Raw genomic sequence first — 24,703 nt, 5'->3', positions numbered from 1 at the left:
CTGGACGGCTCCAGCACCTGACTCTCCTCCTGGCAGGTCAGCAGCTTCTACAGCAGAGATTCATCTAGAAGCTGCTGACCTGCTGGAGTCTCTCCAACAGGTACAGAACATGTTCACACCTGACGGCGGCTGGCAAGAGGCCAAGCTGTTCCTGTAACATCTACGGTCTTTCTAGAGAAACGAACCTGGGGGAGGAGGAGGAGGAGGAGGAGGAGGAGGAGGCCTTGTTGATTGTAAAAGGACTTACTGACAGATTTCCAGCCCTGAAAGCCAGAACACCTGTTGCTCTGTTCTCCGTCTGATCGGAACGTTTTCTCCAGAACCCGTGAGGTAAAGTCTTCATTTTGTCTTTAATATCACAGTTTTGTGTTTGAAGCCTGATGCATAAATCTCTCTTGTTGACGACTTTCATTGGAAACATCAACTTCCTTATTAAGATTTGCAGGAATAATCAGGTGGACCCAAAGGAAGCAGGAAGCTGGACGAATCCCTCTGTGATGAGGGAACGCTGCTCTGATCCGCATCATAATGTTGATCTTGTTTCCTAATCAGCGTCTTCACAGTGACTGGATCCTGATCGAGTCTGAGGGCCGACACTAACTGGTCCTGTTTGAAAAATAATCAACCCTCCTGTCTGGTACTGTCAGGGTGCAACCCAACAGATTTACTTTCACTAGTGGAGCGTTACGGCTTTCACTGGATTAGAAATGACTTTGGGTTTGTTAAGATGTGAAAGACATGGAGACAGAAAACAGAGGAAGGTGATAGAAAAGGTTTAAAGGGAAAGAAGGAGCTAAGAGGAGATCAAGACTACGAGACAAACAGAAAGAGAGAGAAACCACAGCAGCAAATACATGTAGAACATACAACGCGCCAATTTCCTTCATATTGGGAGATGGGTTACCGGCCCATTTTCACATGTGAAGCTGATCTTATCCACCGGGCAAAGGTCAAAACTCAGCCGCTGTCCTCTGTCTCCGTTAGAGAGGTTTGACTGACTCACCAACCAGGTCATTTGAACCTTTACAGTTATCAACCCAGTGTTACCAACTCAGCAACTTTCTTGCGACATTGAGCAACATTTCACACAAAATAATGGTTCAGGTTCTCCTTGCTTCAGCCCAGGTGACTTCAGTTCAGTTTTTGCTGACTTGCAATCAGCCGAATCAGGGAAACGTGTGAAACATGCAGTACCAACTACAACATCACTGAGAGCAGGCAGTACAAGTTAAACAAGATGCTTTAGAAGGAGCTGCAGCCCAACGAAGAGCGTCTCAGAAACACGGGAATCTATATCAGCCTGACGCACTAACTGGATGCTCCGGGCTTGGACTAGTCAGTCGCTTTCTCCTCCGCTGGATCTCTGGATCAGAGCTTAGAGATTTCTCAGCCTACTTCATGTTGTCAGCCAGGTTCTGTTTCCATGGTTCTACAGGTCTGGGTGTAGCTGGTGGATCGAACCAGAGGAAGAATGATTTAACACACACGCACACACTATATCACCTGTGCTTTCCTTTCTCTGTGATTGTGCTGATAGCATAGCTCGTTGTTAGCTCCTCTCCATACGGACTGACGGAGCTAACAGGAGGGCGATGTGTGTGTGTGCCAGACCCCGAACCAGCAGCCATGCCTCTTCACGGTGTGTGTAAGAACATCATGAGCGCTCGGCAGAAGGAACACGGCTATGGGACATCACAGAACCCGGACCGGTTCCAACAGCAGGACTACCTGCAGCTGAAACGGTTCCTCCTGACCCAAAACAAGCTGTTCAGAGACGAGACGTTCCCTCCGGACCAGCGCTCCATCGGCCAGGGCAAGCTGGAGCCGGCGGAGCTGGCTCAGGTGCAGTGGCTCAGACCAAGAGTAAGCACAGCTGATCTTCCTACTGGATCTACTGGATCTGTTGACTCTGTTGAATGTGAATCTGCTCAGGCTGACTGACCTCTGGACTCGGCCTCGTTGGAGGTTTTTCAGAAAAGTTTACATTTCTTTCCTGCTCCAACATTTAGGAACAACTGAATGATTTTTTGTCGTTTATTTCAGGACATTTTGATGTCCAATCCGTTCTTCATCCTCGATGGCGTCTCCAGGTTTGACTTCGGTCAGGGACAAGTTGGTGAGTTAGGTAAACCAGGTATCTGCAGGCGTGCGATCCGTCGGTCACCAGCTGTCTTTTCTCAGGAAACTGCTGGTTCCTGGCGTCTCTCGGAGCGCTGACCTTCCACAAAGAGATCTTCAAGCTGATTGTTCCTCTGGACCAGACCTGCGTGGGGAAGGACTACTGTGGGCTGTTTCACTTCAGGGTAATGGACAGAAGGGGGCGCCTTCCAGCAGCCTGTTTGCCATGAATCGGCCGAATCTTCTCCAGGTCTTCCAACTGCATCTCCAAACTGATCTGCTCCGGTCCGTCTGCAGCCCAGCTGGCCTCAGATCAGATACACAAAGGAAACGTTCCACATCTGTTGAGATGATAAAATAATGAACTGATAGCGCCTCATATAGGTGGAAAGTCAATAATTCCCAGCAATAATGTTGGTTATTCGGTCTACTATGAGCCTGTCAAGAGAAAAACTAACTGTTTAGTTTTCAAGCTAAACGTTTAGTTAGAATATTTAGCTTCAATATTAGAAAGCTTATATTGAAGCTAAATATTTAGCCTAGTGCTAAATAAATGTAATATTCAGTGTGCAAGCCAACCAAACATTTAGCTTGAAGCTAAATCATTTTCTGCAGACGAGGTATCTTCCTCTCCTCTCTGTCCGCTGAGACAAACGTCTGCCTCTAAATGTTCCTTCCAGTTCTGGAGGTTTGGGAAGTGGGTGGACGTGGTGATTGACGACAAGCTGCCAACAATCAAACGGAAACCCATCTTTGCCCGTTCCAAAGACGAGCGTGAGTTCTGGCCCGCTTTGCTTGAGAAGGCCTACGCCAAGTATGTAAAGACCTCCGGTCTGTTCCTCAGAGATGGGATCAGTGAACTGTCTGACGCCAGACATAACCTCCTACCTGAATACGGCAGGGTTTGCGGATCCTATGCGGATATGACGTCTGGGACTCCGGCAGAGGCCATGAGGGACTTCACCGGCGGCGTCCACATGTGCATCCAGCTGTCAGATCCTTCCCCTGATCTCTGGAAGCTCCTGTGCAGAGCCGGACGCTCCAGGACGTTCATGAGCTGCAGCACCATCCCAAAAACGGTGAGAAAATATACAGACCCGAATGGGGAACGCCGTGCAGACACTGACCTGTCTTTCCTACAAGGCTGCCGCCATGTTGGAGGACAAATGTAGCTGTTTATCAAATGAAGAAGGGTAATTTGTTCTGATATGTAAATATGATCAGATTGATTTAAAATTTCACCGCTGGAAATAAAAGTCCTGAAAGACCAGCAGTGAGACCAGCGGTCCTCAACTCCAGGTTGGGTGTCCGGCTTCCTGTCAAAGCGTCTCTGCTCCAACACACCTGAGAGAAACAATGAGGTCATCAGCAGGATGGAGAGCCTGCTGATGACCTCACGACTGAACGCCGTTTGGTTCCGATGTGTTGGACCAGGGGCCCGTCTACAGCGGACGCTTCAACGTCCCTTAATGTTTTCCAAATGTTCTCTGGCGGAGGGACCACACCCACCATGGAGATCCCCCAGGGAGAATCTAAGACCTGTGCTTGTGTGTCTTCATCAGGAAACAACTTCTGGCGACAGGCTACCGAACGGACTGGTCCCGGGCCACGCCTACACGGTGACGGGTCTGAAACAGGTAACGGCTCTCTGGAGCTGACCTGAACAGAACCTGAGTTCTCCTTTAGCTCATCTCTACCCACTCAGTTCATCCATGAAAAACTCGAATTTGACCTAATTAAAATAGTTTTTACTTTCATTCCTATGCAACCCAAATCGATCAGTTACCCCAGATACACAGGGTAACCATGGCAACTGAGATTCAATAGCTTTACATACAAATGCAGACCTCAGGACAAACTTGGAGGAGTTGATGTCAGTGCTGACAGTGTGTTTGTATGCTGACCAATCAGCTGCAGAGCCAGGAGACGGAGGTGAACCTGGTGCGCCTGTGGAACCCCTGGGGGCACGGAGAGTGGAACGGAGACTGGAGCGACAAGTGAGACCTCGCAGCTGGCAAACTCGTTTATTCTGCTGAAACCTATAAATAAATGCTTCCTCCTTGTTCTGCGAGGTCTCCTCTGTGGCGAAGCGTCAGCACAAAGGACCGCGAAAAGTGCCTCACTGTGGAGAATGATGGAGAGTTTTGGTAAATGACTGAAGTTACAACTTCTGTGAATTAATGCGAAATATTGAAAACGCTCCAGTGCACAGAATACAGTCAGTATATGAAAATGTGTTCAGGATGAGCCTGGAGGATTGCTGCAGATATTACACCAACATTGAAATCTGCGGCATGAGACCCGACTTCCTGGACGAAGAACCGGCCTGCCACTGGAAGACGTCCATGTACGAGAACCGCTGGGTGGCAGGAACCACGGCTGGAGGCTACATCAACCACAAAGGTAAGAACCAGAACCAGAACTCCACCATGGCCCAGCATCTCTGCTCTGCAGTCAGGACCTTTGACCTGCTAATGGAGGCCTGTGCAGCCAGAGGTGGACCTCTGGGTCGTTTCTCTGAGCTCCACTAAAACGTTGCTGTTATGGTTCTGAACCTGTGAAAGTCTCCTGGTAGAGAAACTGCTGAGCCTCGATGTTTTCCTTTCGTCGGTTCAGTTAAAGTTCCACGTTCCTGTTATTCCAGAGACTTTCTGGACCAATCCCCAGTATCGGATCAAGGTCTGCGGAAAAACCGATTCCTCTCAGACCAGGAATACTCTGGTGTCTCTCATGCAGAAGTCGGACAAGAGGAACAGGCGTTTGGCGCAGCTCTTCTTCATCGGCTTCATCATCTTTGAGGTAAACATGTTTCTACAGGAAGTATAATGTCCTAACTTTCCATAACTGGATCAAACCAGCAACTCGATTTTTCCATTTTGTTCAATGTTGGACATTTATAATTCTTCACCTTTTTTTTTTCTCCAACATGGACAATTTTCCACTGATTTTCCTCAAGGTGTCAGAAAAAGTAAGTGTGTGTTCTGAGTAACGGCTCTCGGAACCCGCTCCAGAAATAACCAGGCACGTTCATTTTCCTGCAGGATGAGAAACGCGCTGGAAAGTTCCCAGCATCGTTCTTCAGCAGCCATAGACCCGTTGCCCAAACCAGGAAGTTGATGAAGTCCCGTGAAGTGACGGAGTTCCTCACGCTGAAGCCCGGAGAATACGTCATCGTGCCGTGCACCAACGAGCCCAACCAGACCGCCTCCTTCCTCCTGACCATCTTCTCCCGGGAGGAGACCCGCTGCTAGTAGGTCCAGACATTTCCAGGGTGCAACTCATCAACCCGTCAGAAGAATCTGGACTGGGTCGTTACTTATCCATCTGTTAGGTCTAAGATAGGAGAGCTGTTGGTGAACTGGTGAACGGTCCCTGACCAGGTTCTCAGGGCCCTCGGAACCGGTTCATTGACACTGGTTGGTTTCTCTGGACCTGCCTGGTTTTTGTTATTTGTCTCTGGAATAAAATGACAGTTCATAAATGGTGGATGTCCATGATGTGGAAACTTTTTTTTTATCTCTTTCTCCCCAGTGAAAACTCTGGACACAATTTGAACAATCCAGTTGAAAAGGTTTGTTTCTGCAGACACGTTTTATTGATCCTGTTGTTGAGATGTTTTGATCTTCACATTTCTCTGAACTGCTTCATTAACAGGCGAAGAAAGAGAAAAACTGCCAGGATGTTGAAAAGAAAATGCTACTCTTCCGTCAGTACTCAGACAAGGTAACCTGCTTTAGACCAATGCAGCCTCCAGTGGTGAGCACTGCTATCTGAAATGCTAGCTGCTTTGACACTAAAACATTAGTTCCGCTAACGCTAAAGCGCTACACCAACACAGTATTTAGTAAAACTGAAGCACTATACCAACAAAGTAATTACTAGAGGCTAATGCTAAAGCTACTATTGATGATGTTGCTACTGACCATGTGATATTGACAATATGTGCTGCAACATAAAGTGTTGCCCTCGTCAGGATCAAATTTGTCATGATTTAGCTTCCTGTAAGGTTTGGCTTCAGTTCCTGATTCTCCTGGTTTCAGTTTTATAGTTGCTGAATTTTACTAAATCTGCTGCTGATTTTGTTTACTGTTTACTGTAGAGCTACAGCGATGCATTCTGGGTACAAAATAAATGTCATCTGGTGCACCGCGTCATATGTGGAGAACATGAGGAGCGTTCTGCAGCAGAATAAATATATAATTACTTGAATAATTCTTAACAGTTGAAAAGCAGAACTTTATTCAACTGAAAGATTACAAAACAGCTGAGTAAATTAGTGCTTTAGAATTTATCTGGAAAAGTAAAAAGCTTTTAATATTAGCTAAAGCGCTAAGCTAAATATTAGCTTTGCTTTTAGCTCATTTACAGACTAGCAGAAATGTGTCCAATATATTTCAAACTTAAACGTTTTTATTTACTGAAATCAGTTGACCCGATTTAATAATCTGAGGTTTGAAAGTCATTGTAGGAGGAACCGGTCGTTCTGTTGTCATGCCAACGTGGATCTGTTCAGCTCTGTTCTCTTTTTCAGTATGAAGAAGTCGATGCTGAGCTCCTGCAGCAGCTTCTGAAAGGTTTGAACATGAAGGGCAGTAATTCACAGATTAAGGAGATCCTGCCACAATGAATAACCTCTGACCTTTTCCCTGCAGGTGACCTGATATCAGGAAGCTTTAGCATCGATGCATGTCGCAGCATGGTGGCTCTGATGGATGTATCCTGCTAGGGTGGAAGGAACTTCACTGCTTACAGAGCAAACTCTTGTTGCCTTAACAGCTCATTCAACAGGAATCTGGAGATGGAAAGCTGGACAGTCAGGAGTTTGGCTATCTGTGGCACAAGGTTATGAAATATAAGGTAGTAGAACCAAGCCAAGGTGAAATCTGGGCAGTGTGGTTCTGCTTTAGTCTACAGATATTAAATAGGTCCTGTTTCCTTTCATCAGCGAGTTTTTGCCAAAATGGATGTTTCTCAAACGGGAACGCTGTCACTGACGGAGCTGAGGAACGCTTTGAGAGACTCAGGTAAATCCATTCCAAGAACGTTAAGGAGCCTCATGTTTCTGTGCAGAGGATCAGGGTGACTGATCAGAGTCTGAGACTGAAGACTTAACATCTGCGCTAAAGTCATTAGCTAAAGTCTTGAGCTAAAGCCATTAGCTAAAATCATTACCTAAAGTCCTGAGCTAAAGTCATTAGCTAAAGTCAATAGCTAAAGTCCTGAGCTAAAGTCATTAGCTAAAGTCAATAGCTAAAGCATTAGCTAAAGTCCTGAGCTAAAGTCATTAGCTAAAGTCAATAGCTAAAGCATTAGCTAAAGTCCTGAGCTAAAGCCATTAGCTAAAGTCATTAGCTAAAGCCAGTAGCTAAAGCCAGTAGCTAAAGTCCTGAGCTAAAGTCATTAGGTAGAGTCATTAGCTAAAGCCAATAGCTAAAGCCATTAGCTAAAGTCATTAGCTAAAGCCAGTAGCTAAAGCCAGTAGCTAAAGTCCTGAGCTAAAGTCATTAGGTAGAGTCATTAGCTAAAGCCAATAGCTAAAGCCATTAGCTAAAGCCAGTAGCTAAAGCCCTGAGCTGTTTTCCAGGTATGAGCATCAGCGATGAACTGCTTAACCTGATGGTGGTTCGTCACGGCGCCTCCTCGGGTCACATGACCCTGGAGAACTTCATCAGCCTCAGCCTCCGCCTGAGCCGCATGAACAGTGAGTGAAGCTCTGAGTAGACATGTTGAACCCTGACCCTGGGTCAGTGGGTCTGCCTGGTGTAAACCTGCCCCGGTTTGACAGTCGCCTTCCTTCTGTTTGTTCTGCAGAAATCTTTACGGAGCTGTCGGATGGGAGAAACGTCACGCTGTCCAGGTCAGAGGTAAGAAAGCTCCAGGACAGATTTCACTTCCAGATTAAATCTGAATATTGATGATTCTGGTCGCCGATGGTGGTTAATAATCTGCCTCTGTGTGATTTTAGTGGCTGTTTCTCTCCATGTACACCTGACCCAGCAGGTAGAAGACAGGAGAGAAGATCTGCAGAAACACTTTGTTGGAATTTCAGAGGAAATTAAACTTTTTTACTCTTTTTTATAAAAACCTTCTGTGGCGATTTACTTTTTGTCTTCCTTTAAATGATTACATTTTGAAGAACATCTGAGCTGCTTTATCTTTTATTACCCAAAGTGGGTCCTGGAGGCCCGGCATTGTTAGAGGCCAAAGAAGAACATTGACCTCCTGAAAGGTTGTTGGTACCAGGGAAAGAACTAAAACAGCAGGATGCCGGGCCTCCAGGACCCACTTTGGGCTCCACTGCTTTATTATTTTAACATATGGAGTCCATCGTCAGTCTTGCTGGTTATTTTAACTCCACATTTGATGCTATTTGTCTTCAGTGTTCTTGACCTTTTACCTGGCCTGGAGTTGTAGGCTTTCTTAATAATAATAATGCATTTTATTTTTTGGTACATTTCTCTGCACTCAAGGACACCTTACAAAATTAATAAAATCAAATAATAAAATCACTTGAATAGAGAGCAAACAGCATCAGACAGAATAAACAGTTGTAGACGTGTTTCGATGTGAATTTGATTTGATTGGTTCCTCTGATCTGCATGGCAGACGAATCTGATGCTCTTCTTGGTGACCTTTGACTCTGAAAAAACAATTGCCAACAGGGAAAGTCCAACGTCAGGTTGCATCATTTCACCGACCCTGTATGAGCCGCTTCAATCCAATTCCAGTCCATTTGTCTAGTCAAAGTCCCGTTCAATTGGTGAGGTGCGAATGCTAATCGACCTCTGACCTCTGATCCTCCAAATCTTGGTCTGGGTTCAGTTTGAATGTGAACGCCAAGCAGACCAGAGACCGCTCCAAAAGCAGGAAGTGGACTAAAGTGCAGGGCATTCTGGGTAAATACAACCAAAACTAACATGCTAGCCTAGCGCTAGCAGCAGAAATGGCTCCTGGTCTTTAGCCAAAGACTAAAGAGAAATCCTCCAACCGCTAAAATCTGACGCCTCCATCTTGTTTCTATTTAAGAAGGACCTGGCTGAAGCAAACAGGAAGGGCGGGACGGACCACTCTGAGTCTCTTACCTAATTTGGAAATGGGGCCATTGCACTCCAGAAGTGAAAGGGGCGCTATTTCCTATATTATCCGCAGTCTCTCGTTTTTATTTTCTTTTCAAATCTGTGATATATCTTCATCTTTATTAAGGGTTAGGGTTATAGCGACAGGGCTAGTCATGACCGAAAGAACGAGATCGCGGATACAAGCGGCCAAAATGGGTTTTCTCCGTAGGGTGGCTGGGCTCTCCCTTAGAGAGAGAAGCTCAGTCATCCAGGAGGGACTCAGAGTAGAGCCGCTGCTCCTTCACAGCGAGAGGAGCCAGTTGAGGGGCATCTGGTCAGGATGCCTCCTGGACGCCTTCCTGGTGAGGAGTTCAGGTCCCACCAGGAGGAGGGGAAAACCCAGGACATGCTGGAGGGACGATGTTTCTCGCTGGCCTGGGAACGCCTTGGGATTCCCCTGGAGGAGCTGGAACAAGCGGCTGGGGAGGGAAGTCTGACCCCGCGACCCGACCCCAGATAAAGCCGAAGAAAATGGATGGATGGCATAAGACTACCAACAAAAAGTCTCTTAGAATAACAACACCATAAATGTAAAAATGTGAATTTTATCTTGTATCTGTTTAACAATCCTAGTTGTAGCAACCAGATTTGTTGTTCTTTATTGATGTTTGCTCAATTAAATTTCTTATGTATACATTGTAACTGGTATTTTTATCATAGTTCATCATGTTTTTCATGTCTCCTTATTAAATGTATTCCTCCTATAATTGATGGAGATATTATTTATAACATATAAAGGTCTTGTTTATGGCATTTAATTAGCTCTACATCCTTAAGAAAATGAAAAAATATGGTGTTTTATAATTTATATTTTACGGGTCCAGTAATGCCGGAATTAATAGCAAATTCTGATTTAGTGACTATATTAGTTGTGTTACCACCCCCACACCACTAGAGGCAGTATCAGGCCAAAAAAGATGCGACTAAGGAGCAGATTTAGAAGTTCACAGAAAGCTACAGAATCTGTTAAAAACTGTGAGCTGCGCTGAAGTAAATAAAAGAGAGAAGTTCAAATTCATGCTGAGAGTGAAAATCCTTCCTAAAGATAAAAACATCACAGTTTTCAAAAGAAAATAAAAAACGGGAGGCCGCGGATAATACAGTATAGTAAATAGCGCCCCCTTCACTTCTGGAGTGCAATGGTCCCATTTCCAAATAAGGCAAGACACTCACAGTGGTCCGTCCCACCCTTCCTGTTTGCTGCAGCCAGGTGAACTTGTTCCATTTGGCGAAACAGGAAGTTGCTCTCAGTGTCTTCAGAGGTTTTTGTGTCGTTTCCGTCAGTGGTTCTTGTTGCAGCGCCCCCATAGGCCAGGAAGGGAACAGGTAGCTCAAAGCAGCTAGAGATGGAAGAAATGTTTTGGTTTCTGCAAAAGTGAGTCCAGACCATCGGGAGGAAACGTCATGAAATTGGGAATCCTTTGGGATCCTCCGAATGAGCTGGAGGGTCGAGGATCTGCTACCTCTCCCACTTCCTCTCAGACAACCAGACAACATGGAAGGAAGGATAAACCTGAGACCACCTGCGACATAAATTAAAACCATCATGCAGTAAAATTTGAAATGTGATTTTATTTAATCAGTTGTGAGGTTGTAAAGTTTTCCACAGAAAATACACATGAAATTAATTGAAGGTAGATTTTTCTGGCTCAGTTTGAGGTGAGAGGGAACCGATCTTCTTCCTGTGTGCCTGTCCTCCTGCAGACTCACGTGTACATGGAAACGTAGATCCACTGGAAACAGAGAGAGCAGCATTAGAAGTTCCTTCTGCTCCACTCAGAGGAGTGAGGCTGACGTCTTCACCTCTGACTCCTGCAGGCTCATCGTTTTCCCATCAGACAGCTGCCGGAAGATCTCTGGCACAGAAACCGAGACGTTAGCGACTTTAAACCCGATTAGACATTTGATCTGGACCGGAACCGGCCGACTCACTGAACATGCAGTCCAGACGCAGGATGAGGCTGATGAAGCTCTCCAGCGTCATGTGACCAGAGGAGGCGCCGTAGCGCAGCGCCATCAGGTTCAGCATGTCGTCAGAGACTCTCATCCCTGGAAACACACAGACACAAACCGGGTCAGGATTGGGTCTGAATCGGGCCCAGCTCAGAGCCAGGTCACATGACCAGGAGGTTCTGCAGAACCTGGAGTACCTGAAGCGACGAGTGCGTTCCTGAGCTCCGTCAGCGACAGGGTTCCAGTCCGAGAAACATCAGTTTGAAAGAAAATGTCCTGACAAACAAACGTTACACGCCAATAAAACACGGAAGTTTGTGGAACAGGAACGTGGAAACACGTCTGGGTTTGAATACTTTAGGAAAGCCGTACAGCAGCTCAGAGCCAGAGTTGATGTTGTTACCTTGTAAATGATGACTTTGTTCCACAGTCGGATGAACTCACTGCTGTTCAGTCTCCCAGTTACTGACGTCTTTAAACTGATTGTAAAGGAAGAAAACATCTGACCTGCTGCTTCTCATTAAACCTGCAGAAACCTCAGAAAGCAACAAATGGGGTTTCCCACGGCTTAGTACAGGGGCCTTTTCTATTTAATATCCATTAGCTCAGGTTATAACTCAAATCTGATTAGTTACCGTGACGACACAAATGATACACACCTCTACCTTACAATGTCACCAGGTGACCTTTGACCCCATCCAATCACTGAACAGACAACAGATCAATGTCTGAAGGTGACAAAACTTTCTCCGGCTGAACAGAAACTGAAGTTCTCTTCGGACCTAAAGAGGAACGCTCTAGAGTTACAGATCTAGAGTTACAGATCTAGAGTTACAGATCTAGAGTTAACACAGTTTCAGTTCTTCCAGCTGGAAACTAGAGATCTGGCTGACCTCTGACCTCTGCCCTGACCCTCCATTGCCACTTAAAGCTGGTTCCAAAGTGGGTCTTCTAGCAGCTGCAGAACATTTCCAGAACCAGAGGCCTAAAGTCTCAGATCAGAGGAGCTCATCCAGGCGTCTAGTGGCGTTGATTCCTGCAGATCTGTGACCCGGTGGAGCAGCGTGTTGTAAGTTCACCATGGAATTTGTTGGATTGTGTGTGACAAAACAAAATGAACAAACTGAATTAACAACTGCAGCAGCGTCTTCACAGGTCCTGGTTCTGACTTGGTTCCCGGCCTACTTCCTGCTGTCAGACGGGTTCTGTTCACATCATTTCATGAGGTTAGAGGTCAGGCAGCTCTCAGGTCTGGGTGTTACTATGGCAACTCAACAGAAACAGTTTGGTTGTTTTTCTCTTATTAAATAAAATGTTCATTTAAAAGCTGCTTTTTGTGTTTACTCCATTTGACGTTAGCGTCTGACGTTAGCAAAGGAGAACCCTGCCAAGACGGGCTGGGCGGTTCTGAACATGGCAGCAGGATACGTCCATGAGGGCCACCATGCTCCGACAGGCGTCGATGCTGAAACCTCCGGACTTCAGGTCTCCTGCAGATCCAAGCGCAAAGCGTTAGCATAGCAGCGATGGCAGTGATCGTTAGCAGCATCAGTTAGCAGCTTTAGCAGCGATAGTTAGCAGCAATAGTTAACAGCGACAGTTAGCAGAGTTAGCAGCAGCGTTAGCAGTGGTAGTTAGCAGCGACAGTTAGCAGCGATACTTAGCAGCAACAGTTAGCAACGATAGTTAGCAGAGTTAGCAGCAACAGTTAGCAACGATAGTTAGGAGTAATAGTTAGCAGCAACAGTTAGCAGCAACAGTTAGAAACATCAGTTAGCAGCAATAGTTAGCAGCGATAGTTAGCAGAGTTAGCAGCAACAGTTAGCAGCAATAGTTAGCAGCAACTGTTTGCAGCAACAGTTAGAAACATCAGTTAGCAGCAATAGTTAGCAGCGATAGTTAGCAGAGTTAGCAGCGACAGTTAGCAGCGGTAGTTAGCAACATCAGTTACCAGCAACAGTTAGCAGCGATAGTTAGCAGCAACAGTTAGCAGCAACAGTTAGCAGCGATAGTTAGCAACATCAATTAGCAGCAATAGTTAGCAGCGACAGTTAGCAGCGACAGTTAGCAGCGACAGTTAGCAGCAACAGTTAGCAGCAATAGTTAGCAGCGATAGTTAGCAGAGTTAGCAGCGACAGTTAGCAGCAACAGTTAGAAACATCAGTTAGCAGTGACAGTTAGCAGCGATAGTTAGCAACATCAGTTAGCAGCAATAGTAGCAGCGACAGTTAGCAGCGATAGTTAGCAGCGACAGTTAGCAGCGATATTTAGCAACATCAGTTAGCAGTGACAGTTAGCAGCGATAGTTAGCAACATCAGTTAGAAACATCAGTTAGCAGTGACAGTTAGCAGCGATAGTTAGCAACATCAGTTAGCAGCAATAGTAGCAGCGACAATTAGCAGCGATAGTTAGCAGCGACAGTTAGCAGCGATATTTAGCAACATCAGTTAGCAGTGACAGTTAGCAGCGATAGTTAGCAACATCAGTTAGCAGCAATAGTTAGCAGCAACAGTTAGCAGGGATAGTTAGCAGCGACAGTTAGCAGCGATAGTTAGCAGCGACAGTTAGCAGCGATAGCTGCTCAAGTTGATGATCACTGAAGGATTTCGCGGTCTGGACCTTTCAGAAGGTTCTCGTTTAGGATTCTCTGGAGCTGCTCTGCATCCATCTCTTCATACTGCAGGAAACAAACGACACTCAGCTGATGTTTCTAACCCGGCGTTTCTGCAATCCGTCTCTAAAAACTCAGAACTGTTTACCTGCGTCTGGATTAAACTAGCGGTGGGACTCATTAAATTGTTTGAGTTAATAGCAGGGTCTGTAATTAATCATATCAACATTTTTAACTCAAAACCCCTTTATACACATAAATTATTGAAAAAAATAACATTTATGGTTTTTAATCTTCAGGTTCTTCAACCACCACATTGGAGTAAAACGTTCATCTTTCCTGAGTTTCAGGAACTCCAGATCATTCATGGAGCTTCTGCAGAAATGTGGACTGTAGACGCTGACATTAGCTTTAGCTGCTACATGTTTAGCATAGAGATGCTATTTTAGACCAGAATAGCTTTGCTGATAGGCTAACTCCTTTTAGCCCAATTTGAATGGAGAGTTTTGTCTTTTCCAGCGTCCAATCAGATTGTTTAGAAGCAGATAAATGCTCAAAACAGCAGCTATGTTGTCCATTGCTGCCTTTAACGTTATGTTGAAATATTTAACTCATATAAAAACCCTGTTATTAATTAATTGAAGTTAAAGTACTAAAGTTCTGGCCTTGGTCTAAATAAATGTTGATAAACGTACCTTGTCTGAATGTTGACGGAAGAAAGCGTTCTTATTTTCATCCTCCTGTCTGTTCTTCACCTTCATCGCCTGAAAAACACATCGGCCATGTTTGAATTCAGTCAATGCCTCGTCAGCCAGACATGATCTGTGATGATGTGATCTGGTACCTCTGGAACCGGTTCTGGAGAGCGCTCACCAGAGTTCTCACTGTGAGCAAAAACATTCACACAAAGTGTCTTTACAAACAAACACTCCTTATTCCAGAGTAGAAGCTGAGCGTCCGTCCATAACAGACGTAGGACAGGACGACCGTGTTGATGATGCAGAGACGTACTAGCAGCGGGTCTCGGTCTTGGACAGGATGGTCAGGAGGAAGGACGCCGTCTCGTTGGGATGGAAGGTGGACGGGACGATCATGTAGTCTCCAGGCTTCAGCGTCAGCAGCTCCATCACTTCCCGAGCGTTCATGAAGGTCTTCGTTTGGGCGACGGGTTGTTGAGAGCTGAAAAACGAGGCCGTGAATTTCCCCCTGTGTGCCCGATGCTGTGGCAACACAGAACGTCTCAGGTCTCCAACACTGATTTATTAAATATGAAATGAATGTTGAAACTGTGAAAATATGTCTTACCTGTTCTTTCACCTGGAAGCAAATCAGATGAAAAGAAATCAGCTTATATTTAGACATGAAACAAACAACTTTATGCTTACCTGCAGAGTGCCAACAGAGAACCACGATGGATTTATGTCTCCTGTATATTCATAGGATGCTGAGCTGTTATTTACTCACAGGGAACCGTTGGTGGCGGGTTCAGGGTGTCTACAAGTAGTGTTGTAGAACTGGAGACCGGTCTCGGTCTTGGGCGTTGAGGGTTTTATTTCAAGACTCGTCAAAACCACAACTGTAAAATTATCACTAAATTGTCAGCAAACTGTCCAGTTTATTTGTTGTCGCATGTACGGGACAACGCTGTGACCAAAAGTCTGCAATACAGTGATGTTACATTCATGAACGATCTGATTTTACTAAACGGGTCTTTACTAAGAACGATGGGACTGGAGCCTCACCGAGAGCCGCTCTTTGTTCTTGTGATGCTCTGGTATTCTGCAGTAGCTATGATCATTTTATTTAATTATATACATTGATATTTATTAGTAAATAAATAAAACCCAAGAACTTAAGAGCAGCAGAGCATGCTCATTGCTCTCTGACTGTTTCCGTCTCCTGTCAGATGTTACAGCTCTGAGCTACTGGGCTTCATGCAGCAGGAGAGAAAGTCGGTCGCCTTGTGCTTGGTTCCTTCTGGCTTGTTGCGCCTTGCACGGTGTTCATAGATGAACGCCATTTACCGTCGGGGAACGGCGTTCATCCTCCGTTTAATGTGCAGACAGTGGTGGTTTCTGACATGGGCCATATGGGCAACCGCCCAGGGCGCCGTCTTTTTGGGACGGCAAAGGAACAGAGATGGAAGCAAGGCAGAATGAAGAAGAGTTTTTATTGATAATGATACAGGTTAAATTTATTTCAGCTCTAAGTATTTAATATCTAGGTGTTTTTATGGGAATGTGAATCTTTCAGATCAATTGGAGAAGCAATTTTGATCATATTTCACATTTCATTGGGTCGTGTAGCGCGGGGCGCTGGTCTTGGTCTCGGGTCAGGTGGTCCTGACTACAACACCATCTACAAGTTCACCTGGTGGAGCCCTAACGGGCTCCCAGGGTCCCAAATGTTTCCCAACATGGTGCTCCAACCTGGTTCACACAGCGAGATTTCTCTACACTTTTCCCCTGATCATCGAGATGCTGTGAAGATGATTTTCGGAGAACTGCAGTGTAATAATTAGAGTAATCTGCTGGATACCTACTGAACAGCAGGTTGGTAAATCACAGATTTCCTGACTTCTGGGGACCACCAGCAGGAAACATGCAGGTTACTGTCTGAGGAACCAGCAGTGCTTTTGGTTGTGAATCGGCCTTCATTTTTAAGAAAAGCCAGAGGAAATGCTTCCTGTGTGCAGCAGGATTCAGTCTCAAACTCGACATGTGGAGGAAAACTAACTCAGTGGATTTACTGGTGTGTGTGTTACATGTTCCTCTGATAAACTGGATTCTATGGTGCAGAACCAGCCTCCTCCTCCATGCTCACAGCTTAAACTGTTCCTGTTTGGTGCAACTGAAACACAGCACTGACCCAGATCTGACCCAGTCAGTAGGAGGACTCCTGGTGTCAAACGGCTGAGATTTACCTGAAATATGGAGAAGCCGATGTGGAGGTTCTGGACCAGGTGTCGGTTCCTCTTGTCAGGTTTTTGCATCAGAGACACCAGGATGTTTTTCTCAGCCTTCTCGCCACACAGCTTGACTCGGTACTGCGGATTGGTCCAGAAGCTGTCTGCAGACAGAGGTCAGGCTTCTCAGCAAGGAATGGACAACTAAAGCCAAGAGGCTGCATGAACTGGGTTAGTGAGAAGAAATCTGTCAGATTTTCTGCCTTGCATCGTGCTGGGGTCCGGTTCAGGGTTCAGGGTTCAGGGTTCAGAGCTACGCTGCGGTGCGCAGCACTCCATCAGCCAGAGTTCAGGGGAACCTTCTTCATGCTGTACTATGTACTTTCGGTCATAAAGGTCTGACATTATTTAACTTGTTTTGTCTTCGTATGTTTGTCTTACTGGGAAACAGGATCAGTTTCCGGAAAGCTGCAGTTTTTATTGACAGAAGACTTTCTGTTTTCTGATGTTGAAACAATGTGTCATAAACTTCTACCTGCTCTTATCAGAAACAAGTTTACTGAAGTTCATGTTTGAATTTTAAGAATTAATCATTAAAACTGAAACTGAAAACTTGGACTGAGATCTTTTCTGTTGGACTCCTGCTGAACCTTGTGCAGGTTTTCAGTCCAAAGTGACGCCTTCCAGTTCGGCTTCATCCAGCTGCCTTCATGTGACCGACCAGAGCAGAGACGCCGCTTCGCCCTGATTTACATCCCAACATCTTCCCATCAACTGACCAGTTTTCAAAACTCCAGTTTGGATGGATTATGTAAGAGAAAAGTTGCTGCTTCCTTCTACATATCTATCTTTACTTTTATTCTAAGCAGTTGGTTTTCCCTGGAATATTTTTAATTCACATATTTGACTGTAAAACCTCCAAACAGTTTTGGTTTTGTCCACACTGAGCCTTTCAGCCTTTCCTCTGTTGGATTTACTGGAAAGATTGCTTACATTGTTTAAAGCATTTTGGTATTTTCTGCAGCAGTTGTAATCGATTACCTTTGTAATTCATGCAGCCTCCAGCCGTTGTTCCCGCCACCCACCGGCCCTCCGCCACAGAGGTCGTCCACTGGGAAGACGAGTCTTCGTCCAGGAAGTTCGGGTTCAGACCACAGATGTCAAGATCTGTGAAGAACTTGGAGAAGTCCTCCAGTGTCATCCTGTCATCATTAATGATGTCAAATAAAACGTCAACTTTAAGCTTTTAGGGGAAATAAAACGAGACGTCTGGATAACTAATTTAACTGAGTTCACTCACCAAAACTCTCCGTCGTCGACCACTGAAAGGCATTTCTCTCGATCTTGGGAGCTCACGGTTTGCCACAGAGACGAGCTGTAGGGACAGCAGCGGTCGTTAACTGTTTGCATCATTATTTAACATCAGATGAATGAACCATCCTCAGCTGCAGAGCCATTTATCATGAATCAGAGATGAAGTTCTTCACCGGTCGCTCCAGTCTCCGTTCCACTCTCCTTTTCCCCAGGGATTCCACAGACGCAGCATCTTCACCGGCTTCCCTCTGCTCATCATCTGACCAGCAACACACACCGTCAGCAACAGTCATGTTTATTACAACCATGCCTGCTGGTGGGAGCCTTCACCTGGACAACGCCAGTCACAGTGTAGGCGTGGCCCTGGACTAGGCCGTTGGGAGACAAGGTCAACGAGGATGACTCCTACAGATGCAAAACAAGAATTCATGTTTCTGACAGCAGTAGATGCTGCAAATCCAATGGTGGTTTATTCAACCTATTCCAATTAGATGTTAGTAGAAAACTAATAAAGAAACCAGAAAAAAGCTTTCTAGGTTTTTAATGATCCTTTATAGATAAACTGGCATTCCTTGAGGTGAACGTCATGAGAAAATGGAGGACAGATTTCTTCGTACCCCTTGTGGCGTACTACAGCTGAGCAGAGCGCTAAAGTTCCCGGCTCTGGACATCAGCCCCCACAGGTCCGGAGGAGGATCCGACAGCTGGATGCTCATGTGGACGCCTCCAGTGAAGTCCATCATGGCCTCTGCAGGAGTCCCAGCATTCATGTCGGTGTAGGAGCCACACACCCTGATGGAGGAAGGCGTGAACGTTAACACACAGACCACAGAGAGGAAGCTGCTGAACACCAGCGGTCCGAGTGTACTTGGCATATGCTTTCTCCAGCAGGGCAGGCCAGAACTCGTTCTGTTTCTTGGAATGAACGAAGATCAGGCTGCCGTTGATGGTTGGCAGCTTGTCATCAATCACGACGTCCACCCACTTCCCAAATCTCCAGAACTAAACAGAGGAAAAACTTTCTGTTATCCCAGAGAACCAACTGCCAAATACACATTTGTGTTCAGAAGTTTACATACGCCTATCATGGTGACTACGGTCAGAACAATCGGAGGTTCTAATGCTTTCTGTTTGAACCCTTTATTTCCTCCATAGTTTTCCTCACTTACAGGTTTGGATGTTCAGGAACAATCCAGACTACGAGCTGCTGCTCCTCTGTTCAGAGGAAACAAAGACTGAACAATTACAGATCTCAATTGTAGATCTCAATGAAAAGTCAGGCATGGTGGTGGCAGTGTCATCCTGTGGGAGTGTTTCATTAGCAGCAGTCCTCTGCATCGTACAAAACGACTAACGAAGGAGGTCAGGCTCCAGATTTAGCTCCAACCTGGACCCAGTTGGACAACGATCCCAAACACACGTTACGGTTCTGGTTCCCAACGCTCCGACCTCAACGGACTTCAGCGCCAGGAAACCAAGCCGGGGTCAAATATCCACCATGTTACTCAGCCAAATGCAGAACCTTCTGCCTGTGGGGAAGTTGAACCTACAACCCTGTTTGAAACTGGATGAGGAAATATGCAGACGGAACCAGAGTGAAGAAAAACCCACGGACTTCATCAGACTGCAGCGGAACGGAGAAGGATGAATGAATAAATGAATGAAATTAATAAAATTAAAATGAGCTCAATAAGTTCAGTTTGGACAACGGTCGTTAAAGACACGTTTCCCTCAAATATCAATGAAAATCTGGGGATTTTGCCAGTTTTCCCTGTCCAAGCTGAAATATTAATATTGAGAATCATCATAATCCATTTTAATTATTGTTCTTTTGTTTATTTTAAATGTTTTACAGCTCCATTGTTGAATGTTCTTGATAGTAATTATTAGATTAGTTGACGATGGTCTCAAAATGACAGCTATACTGCTGCTGGCAATAATTTCTGGGACAGTAAATTGAGTTATTGCGGCGCAGACAGAAGAGACCAAGCCGGGTCGGAACGGCTCCATCCAGGACGTTACGGATCATCGAGTGTCACTCAGAAAGCCACACCGACGGCCTGGCAGGACGAGCGCTTGTAAAAACCGCTGCCAGGCCTGTTTCCATGGAGACGGACGTGTTTTACCCTGAAATGAAACAGGCCGCAGTAGTTCTCATCAAAGTCTTGTTCCTGAGGGACGACCTGCTGGAGGATTTGATCCTGGAACGTCAGCGCTCCGATCGACGCCAGAAACCAGCAGTTTCCTGCTCAGAGAAACAAACAAGTTACCAGGAAATCCGATGGAACGGCGTACAACAGGAACGGCGGCCTCACCCAGAACTCCTTGACCAAAGTCAAACCTGGAGAACCCTTGCAGGACGAAGGACGGGTTCTGAGCAATTCTCTGCAAGAAGCAACAAGTCAACCAGATTCTCATCTGACACCTGCAGCGTCTGATCAACCTAATCCGAAACCACTCACCGCTGGCCGGAGCCAGACGACCCGGGCTAGGTCCGAGGGGCTCAGGACTCCCTGTCCGATGGACTTGCTGTCAGGAGGGAACATGTCGTCGATGAACTTGAGCCGCCTGCCGACACAGAACTCCTTCAGCTGCCGGAAGTCCTGTCCGAAGAGTCGGCTGGGGCTGCAGGCGTGGCCGAAGCCGTCCCGGCGCTGGCGGGCCTCCATGATACTCAGACAGGCTCCTGGAGGCGGCATGGCTGCGGGCCGACGGCTGGGCTCGTTACAGGTCAAAGGTCGTCGGACTCCGAGTCAAGGCGAGGCCTAGTTAACCTAAAGCTCCAGTAAAAAGCTTTATAGGAGATGAGAGTAAAAGAAAACAGCAAAACTCAGAGCTGGTTCATCAGTTCAGCAACAAGCTGTAACCATGTGCTGCTGTGGTGGAGAAAGTACTCAAACAATGTACTTAAGTAAAAGTAAAAGTACCACATTAACATTTTTACTTGAGTAAAAGTAAAAAAGTACTGGCTTTTAAAAATACTTCAGTATTAAAGTAAAAGTACTTGCTGAATGCATTACCTAATCGCTAATACAATATCATTAAGTGTATCCATCGTATTTAATTTTAATACATCATAAATGTTGCATTTTAATGAACAATGACAGATAAAGCATGTTGTTGTTATTGTGTTTACTCTGTAACATATTTAGACTTAGATATGTGATTCTATGGATCATAATTTCAGGAATGGAAACATTTTGTCTCCTGTTCTAACATAGAATAAACTTCACTTTTTTGCCACTAGTGGCCTTTATTTTGAAAGAAATCCATCAGAAAGGGGATGGAAAGAAGGTGGAGGAGGACATGCAACCAAGGCAGCAGTGTTGTAGTCAAGGCCACCGAACCTGAGACCAAAACGCCGCGCTACATGACTCTATAAAATTAAGTGCACTTATGAAAATTGCTTCTCAAATTGATCTGAAAATTCCACGTTCCCATAAAAACACCGAGATATTAAATACTTAGAGCTGAAATAAATTTAACCAGCATCATTATCAATTCAAACTCTTCTTCATTCTGCTTTGCTTCCATCTCTGTGCTCTGCAGAGGTTTCCTGCCCTCCCTAAAAAGATAACGCCCTGGGCGGCTGCCCACGCCAGAAACCACCACCGTCTGCACCATTAAACATAGAAACTAAGACAATGTATTAACGGTAAACAATGCTCAACTATGAACACTGTCCACGGCGCAACAAGCAAGAAGTAACAAGCAGAAGGAAGTGACTGTTGTCACCGTCTGCCACCATGACAGGAGACGAACTCAACCAAAGAGCAACGAGCAGCTCTGCGTTCTTACGTTCTTGTTTTATTTACTCGCCAATTAAATAAATCCATATATATTTCAATTAAACAAAATAATAATAGCTACTGCAGTGTACAGTATCACAAGAACAAAGAGCGGCTCTCAGTCTTATTGGACTTAGTAAAGATCCGTTCAGAAGAATCGGATCGTTCATGAATGTTATATCTCTATATTGTAGACTTTGGTCACAGTGTTGCCCCATATATGCGACACCTCAGTCAGTCAACACCTCACAATAATTCAGCGCGTGAGAGACAACTTTTATTCATATTCATATGAGTCTCTGTACAGCTAGCTTTGCTAACATCATGTTAGCTGATCTTTCTTTTAGCTTCCTTTCCAAGTGACAATAAAAGTTGGACGAAGCGCTGCTGATTTTACATGTCGCTAAATCTGATGGTTCATGTAGCAGATTTCTGTTACTGACTGACAGAATCTTCTCCCGCTCAGAGGAACCACTGCGCATGTCTGCAGGAGGCGATGGGAGACAACAGAATCAGGAAGTCACGTTACTGCTGGGATTTTACGGCGCCACGTTCAGGCCCTGAACTTCACATTTTAACGGAAAAAAGCTCAATGCGACTCGGATGTAACGAGTAACGCGACGGTTTTGTAGAAATATAGTGAAGTAGAAAGTACAGATACTTACTGTAAAATGTAGTGGAGTAAAATTCGAAAGTATCCATTATTAAATCTACTTAAGTAAAGTACAGATACAAGAAAATTGCACTTAAGTGCAGTAACAAAGTACTTGTACTTTGTTACTTCCCACCACTGGTAACTAGTAACTAGTTACCCCCCACCAGTGGAGACATTCAGGACTGCAGGTCCAGTTTCATATTCCAGTTGATTTCCCAGAGAACAGCGTTTCGGTTGTTCTGCAGTTTTCTACAGCAGAACCGTCTTTATTCTCTCGTCTTTCTAAACCTTTTTCCTTTCAGGTGAAACTTTGTTGAGCTCCTCATGTTTCCTCCAGACTCTGACCTTCATTCCTAAATAAAATCCAAAGTTTCCTTTCATCTGAATTTCCCTTTGGGAAAGGAGGACTGAAGGAGGACTTTGGAGCCCGACAGTCCGGTTCGTTCTCTCCGGCCCGGTTCTGATGTATCTGCTTCAGAAGCCATTTAGCATAAAGATGGCTGGAGTCCAGCTGCTGGAATGTCTTCCCATTAACGTACTTGGATGCAGCATTCTGCACAGTTAGTGTCTTTAGCATTGACCTACTATCTGGTCAAAAACAGCGGACAACAGGATTTAACTAGGCCAACAGGTTGGATCCTACAATTGGATCAGGTGGTGCAATGAGGAGCTTCTCATTTCTTACACACATCCTGTGTTTGATCTTTGGCATCAAGCAGAAGAATCGTCTACAAAAACTCCTAAAACCGGGTTAAGAAAAGTCCAAGGCTGAAATACAACAGGAAGGAAAGTGGGAAGCATAGAAAACCCAAACTAGAACTCAGGAATGGAAATAAAAGCATGTCCACACCATGTGAAGGAACTGGAGAGACAAAGACTGAACAGCTCACCAATCAGTGAGAAAAACGCTGATTGGTGAGCCTATTAAGGGGTTTACCCATCATGCCTAGCGCCTCCTGTACCTGTCTGCCATGTGGTTCTTACAGGAACGCAGAAATCACCCGGAGAAAGCGAAGAATCATCAAGGAGTCTCAGCATGTCACAGCGTCAGCTCCTCAGATGAAACTAAACATGTAAATAAGATTCCTGCGGCTAGCCGCTAGCAGCTAGCCGCTGCTGTGTGTCCTGCACTGAGAACTGGAGCAGAGACAAGTTAGAGCTCACCTTGGAGGCTGAGAGCGCGCAGGAGAGCTGAGACTTTAGGTCTGAAGCAACAGAGAAATGTTGTGAGCCACACCTGGAGGCACCTGCAGCCGACTGCGGCTTCCTGGCTGACGAGCCAACAGGTGAACCTGCTGCTGCGTTTATGACTTTCTGACAGGTAGAGCAGCAGCTCGCCTGTCAATAATTACCTGGATAATCAAAGCAGTTGGAGCAGCAGAGAGGTGACCCTGAACCGTTTCCTTACAGAAACACTTTGCCACCCTGCTGTGAGTTTAACAGCTCTGAACTGTTTGACCGGCTCAACAGCATCACAACATTCAGTGGTTTCATAAAGTCTCTGGCTTCGCTGCTCCTGGTGTCTGCTGTTCAGTTTTCATAAAGCTGCAGAAGCAAACAGCCGCGCCTTCCTTCTTCATGTTCAGCTCTTCCAGAGTTACTGAGGAATCTGGGTTTGGCCTGATCTCCCACAGAAACACCTCTGTGCTGGTTCTGGTTCTTGTCGCTGGTTTATTCCAGCCGTCTCTCTGAACTCGGCATGTTGGACCACAAAACTCTTCTGAGTTTTACAGACGCCTCAGTAAAATTCCCTTTTAAAGCCTCCAAAATACAGAAGGCTCTGTCTTACAGGATGTCATGGACTCTTCATACAGACTGCTGGAAATATGATGCTAGTTTTAATAATGTTTAACTTTAGCACATGTTGAAATATTAGACGGATCCTGATTGTTTAGGTTAGTTTTAGATTCATGGTTTAATCAATACAGAACTTAATCAGTAGAACATTTTCTTAGATATAATGACCATGGTTTAATTAAAATTAGTCTAATCAGTAGTTTTTATATTAGATCACATTCTTAAGAGTGTAGAAGTTATATATTCATCTGAAAATGTTTTAGTTCATTATAACTAAGAAGTTGAGAACTAATCAGAAAATATTAAGTGTAACAGATGTTTTGGTATTGAAATAAGCTCATGTCTGTTTTATGAGAGTTTGAAGATATTATATGAAACGTGCAAATTTTTATAATCAAATCTGCTGTTTGACGCCCTGGATCAGAGGTCAGAGGTCAGCAGAG

At 45.2% G+C, this 24,703-nt stretch overlaps 2 protein-coding genes across 3 annotated transcripts; one reads left to right on the top strand and one right to left on the bottom strand.

Annotated features, from left to right (window-relative positions):
- The first annotated feature begins 227 nt into the window (after positions 1-227).
- LOC102220118 (calpain-1 catalytic subunit-like) lies at positions 228-8,219 on the top strand. The gene is made up of 22 exons (XM_014474245.2): positions 228-330; positions 1,610-1,863; positions 2,044-2,116; positions 2,182-2,303; positions 2,799-2,932; positions 3,020-3,197; positions 3,681-3,755; positions 4,030-4,115; positions 4,191-4,265; positions 4,361-4,521; positions 4,763-4,917; positions 5,075-5,086; positions 5,160-5,368; positions 5,650-5,689; positions 5,773-5,841; positions 6,650-6,692; positions 6,771-6,832; positions 6,907-6,975; positions 7,064-7,142; positions 7,703-7,819; positions 7,930-7,982; positions 8,084-8,219. The coding sequence occupies exons 2-22, from the start codon at positions 1,627-1,629 to the stop codon at positions 8,108-8,110; spliced, it is 2,076 nt and encodes a 691-aa protein (XP_014329731.1). The 5' UTR covers positions 228-330; positions 1,610-1,626; the 3' UTR covers positions 8,111-8,219.
- Positions 8,220-10,788: 2,569 nt separating this feature from the next.
- On the bottom strand, positions 10,789-23,755 carry LOC102219855 (calpain-8-like). Of its 2 annotated transcripts, none has more exons than XM_023352590.1 (22): positions 23,628-23,755; positions 20,483-20,813; positions 20,336-20,405; positions 20,147-20,265; positions 18,889-19,022; positions 18,638-18,812; positions 18,351-18,425; positions 18,194-18,279; positions 18,007-18,081; positions 17,748-17,908; positions 16,725-16,870; positions 15,107-15,118; positions 14,813-15,021; positions 14,646-14,685; positions 14,497-14,565; positions 13,810-13,867; positions 12,618-12,679; positions 11,593-11,661; positions 11,387-11,465; positions 11,169-11,285; positions 11,040-11,092; positions 10,789-10,969 (listed from the first exon to the last, which is right to left on the bottom strand). In XM_023352590.1, the coding sequence occupies exons 2-22, from the start codon at positions 20,717-20,719 to the stop codon at positions 10,943-10,945; spliced, it is 2,073 nt and encodes a 690-aa protein (XP_023208358.1). In that variant the 5' UTR covers positions 20,720-20,813; positions 23,628-23,755; the 3' UTR covers positions 10,789-10,942. The 2 variants fall into 2 exon arrangements, with proteins under 2 accessions (XP_023208358.1, XP_023208359.1); XM_023352591.1 differs by lacking the exon at positions 23,628-23,755 and adding an exon at positions 23,426-23,621.
- Between the last annotated feature and the right edge of the window lie 948 nt (positions 23,756-24,703).

This window comes from Xiphophorus maculatus, chromosome 19 (assembly GCF_002775205.1).
Source record: "Xiphophorus maculatus strain JP 163 A chromosome 19, X_maculatus-5.0-male, whole genome shotgun sequence".
Lineage (NCBI taxonomy): Eukaryota > Metazoa > Chordata > Actinopteri > Cyprinodontiformes > Poeciliidae > Xiphophorus > Xiphophorus maculatus.
Note: the sequence above shows the minus strand (reverse complement) of the source record. Positions and strands in the feature narration are given on the sequence as shown.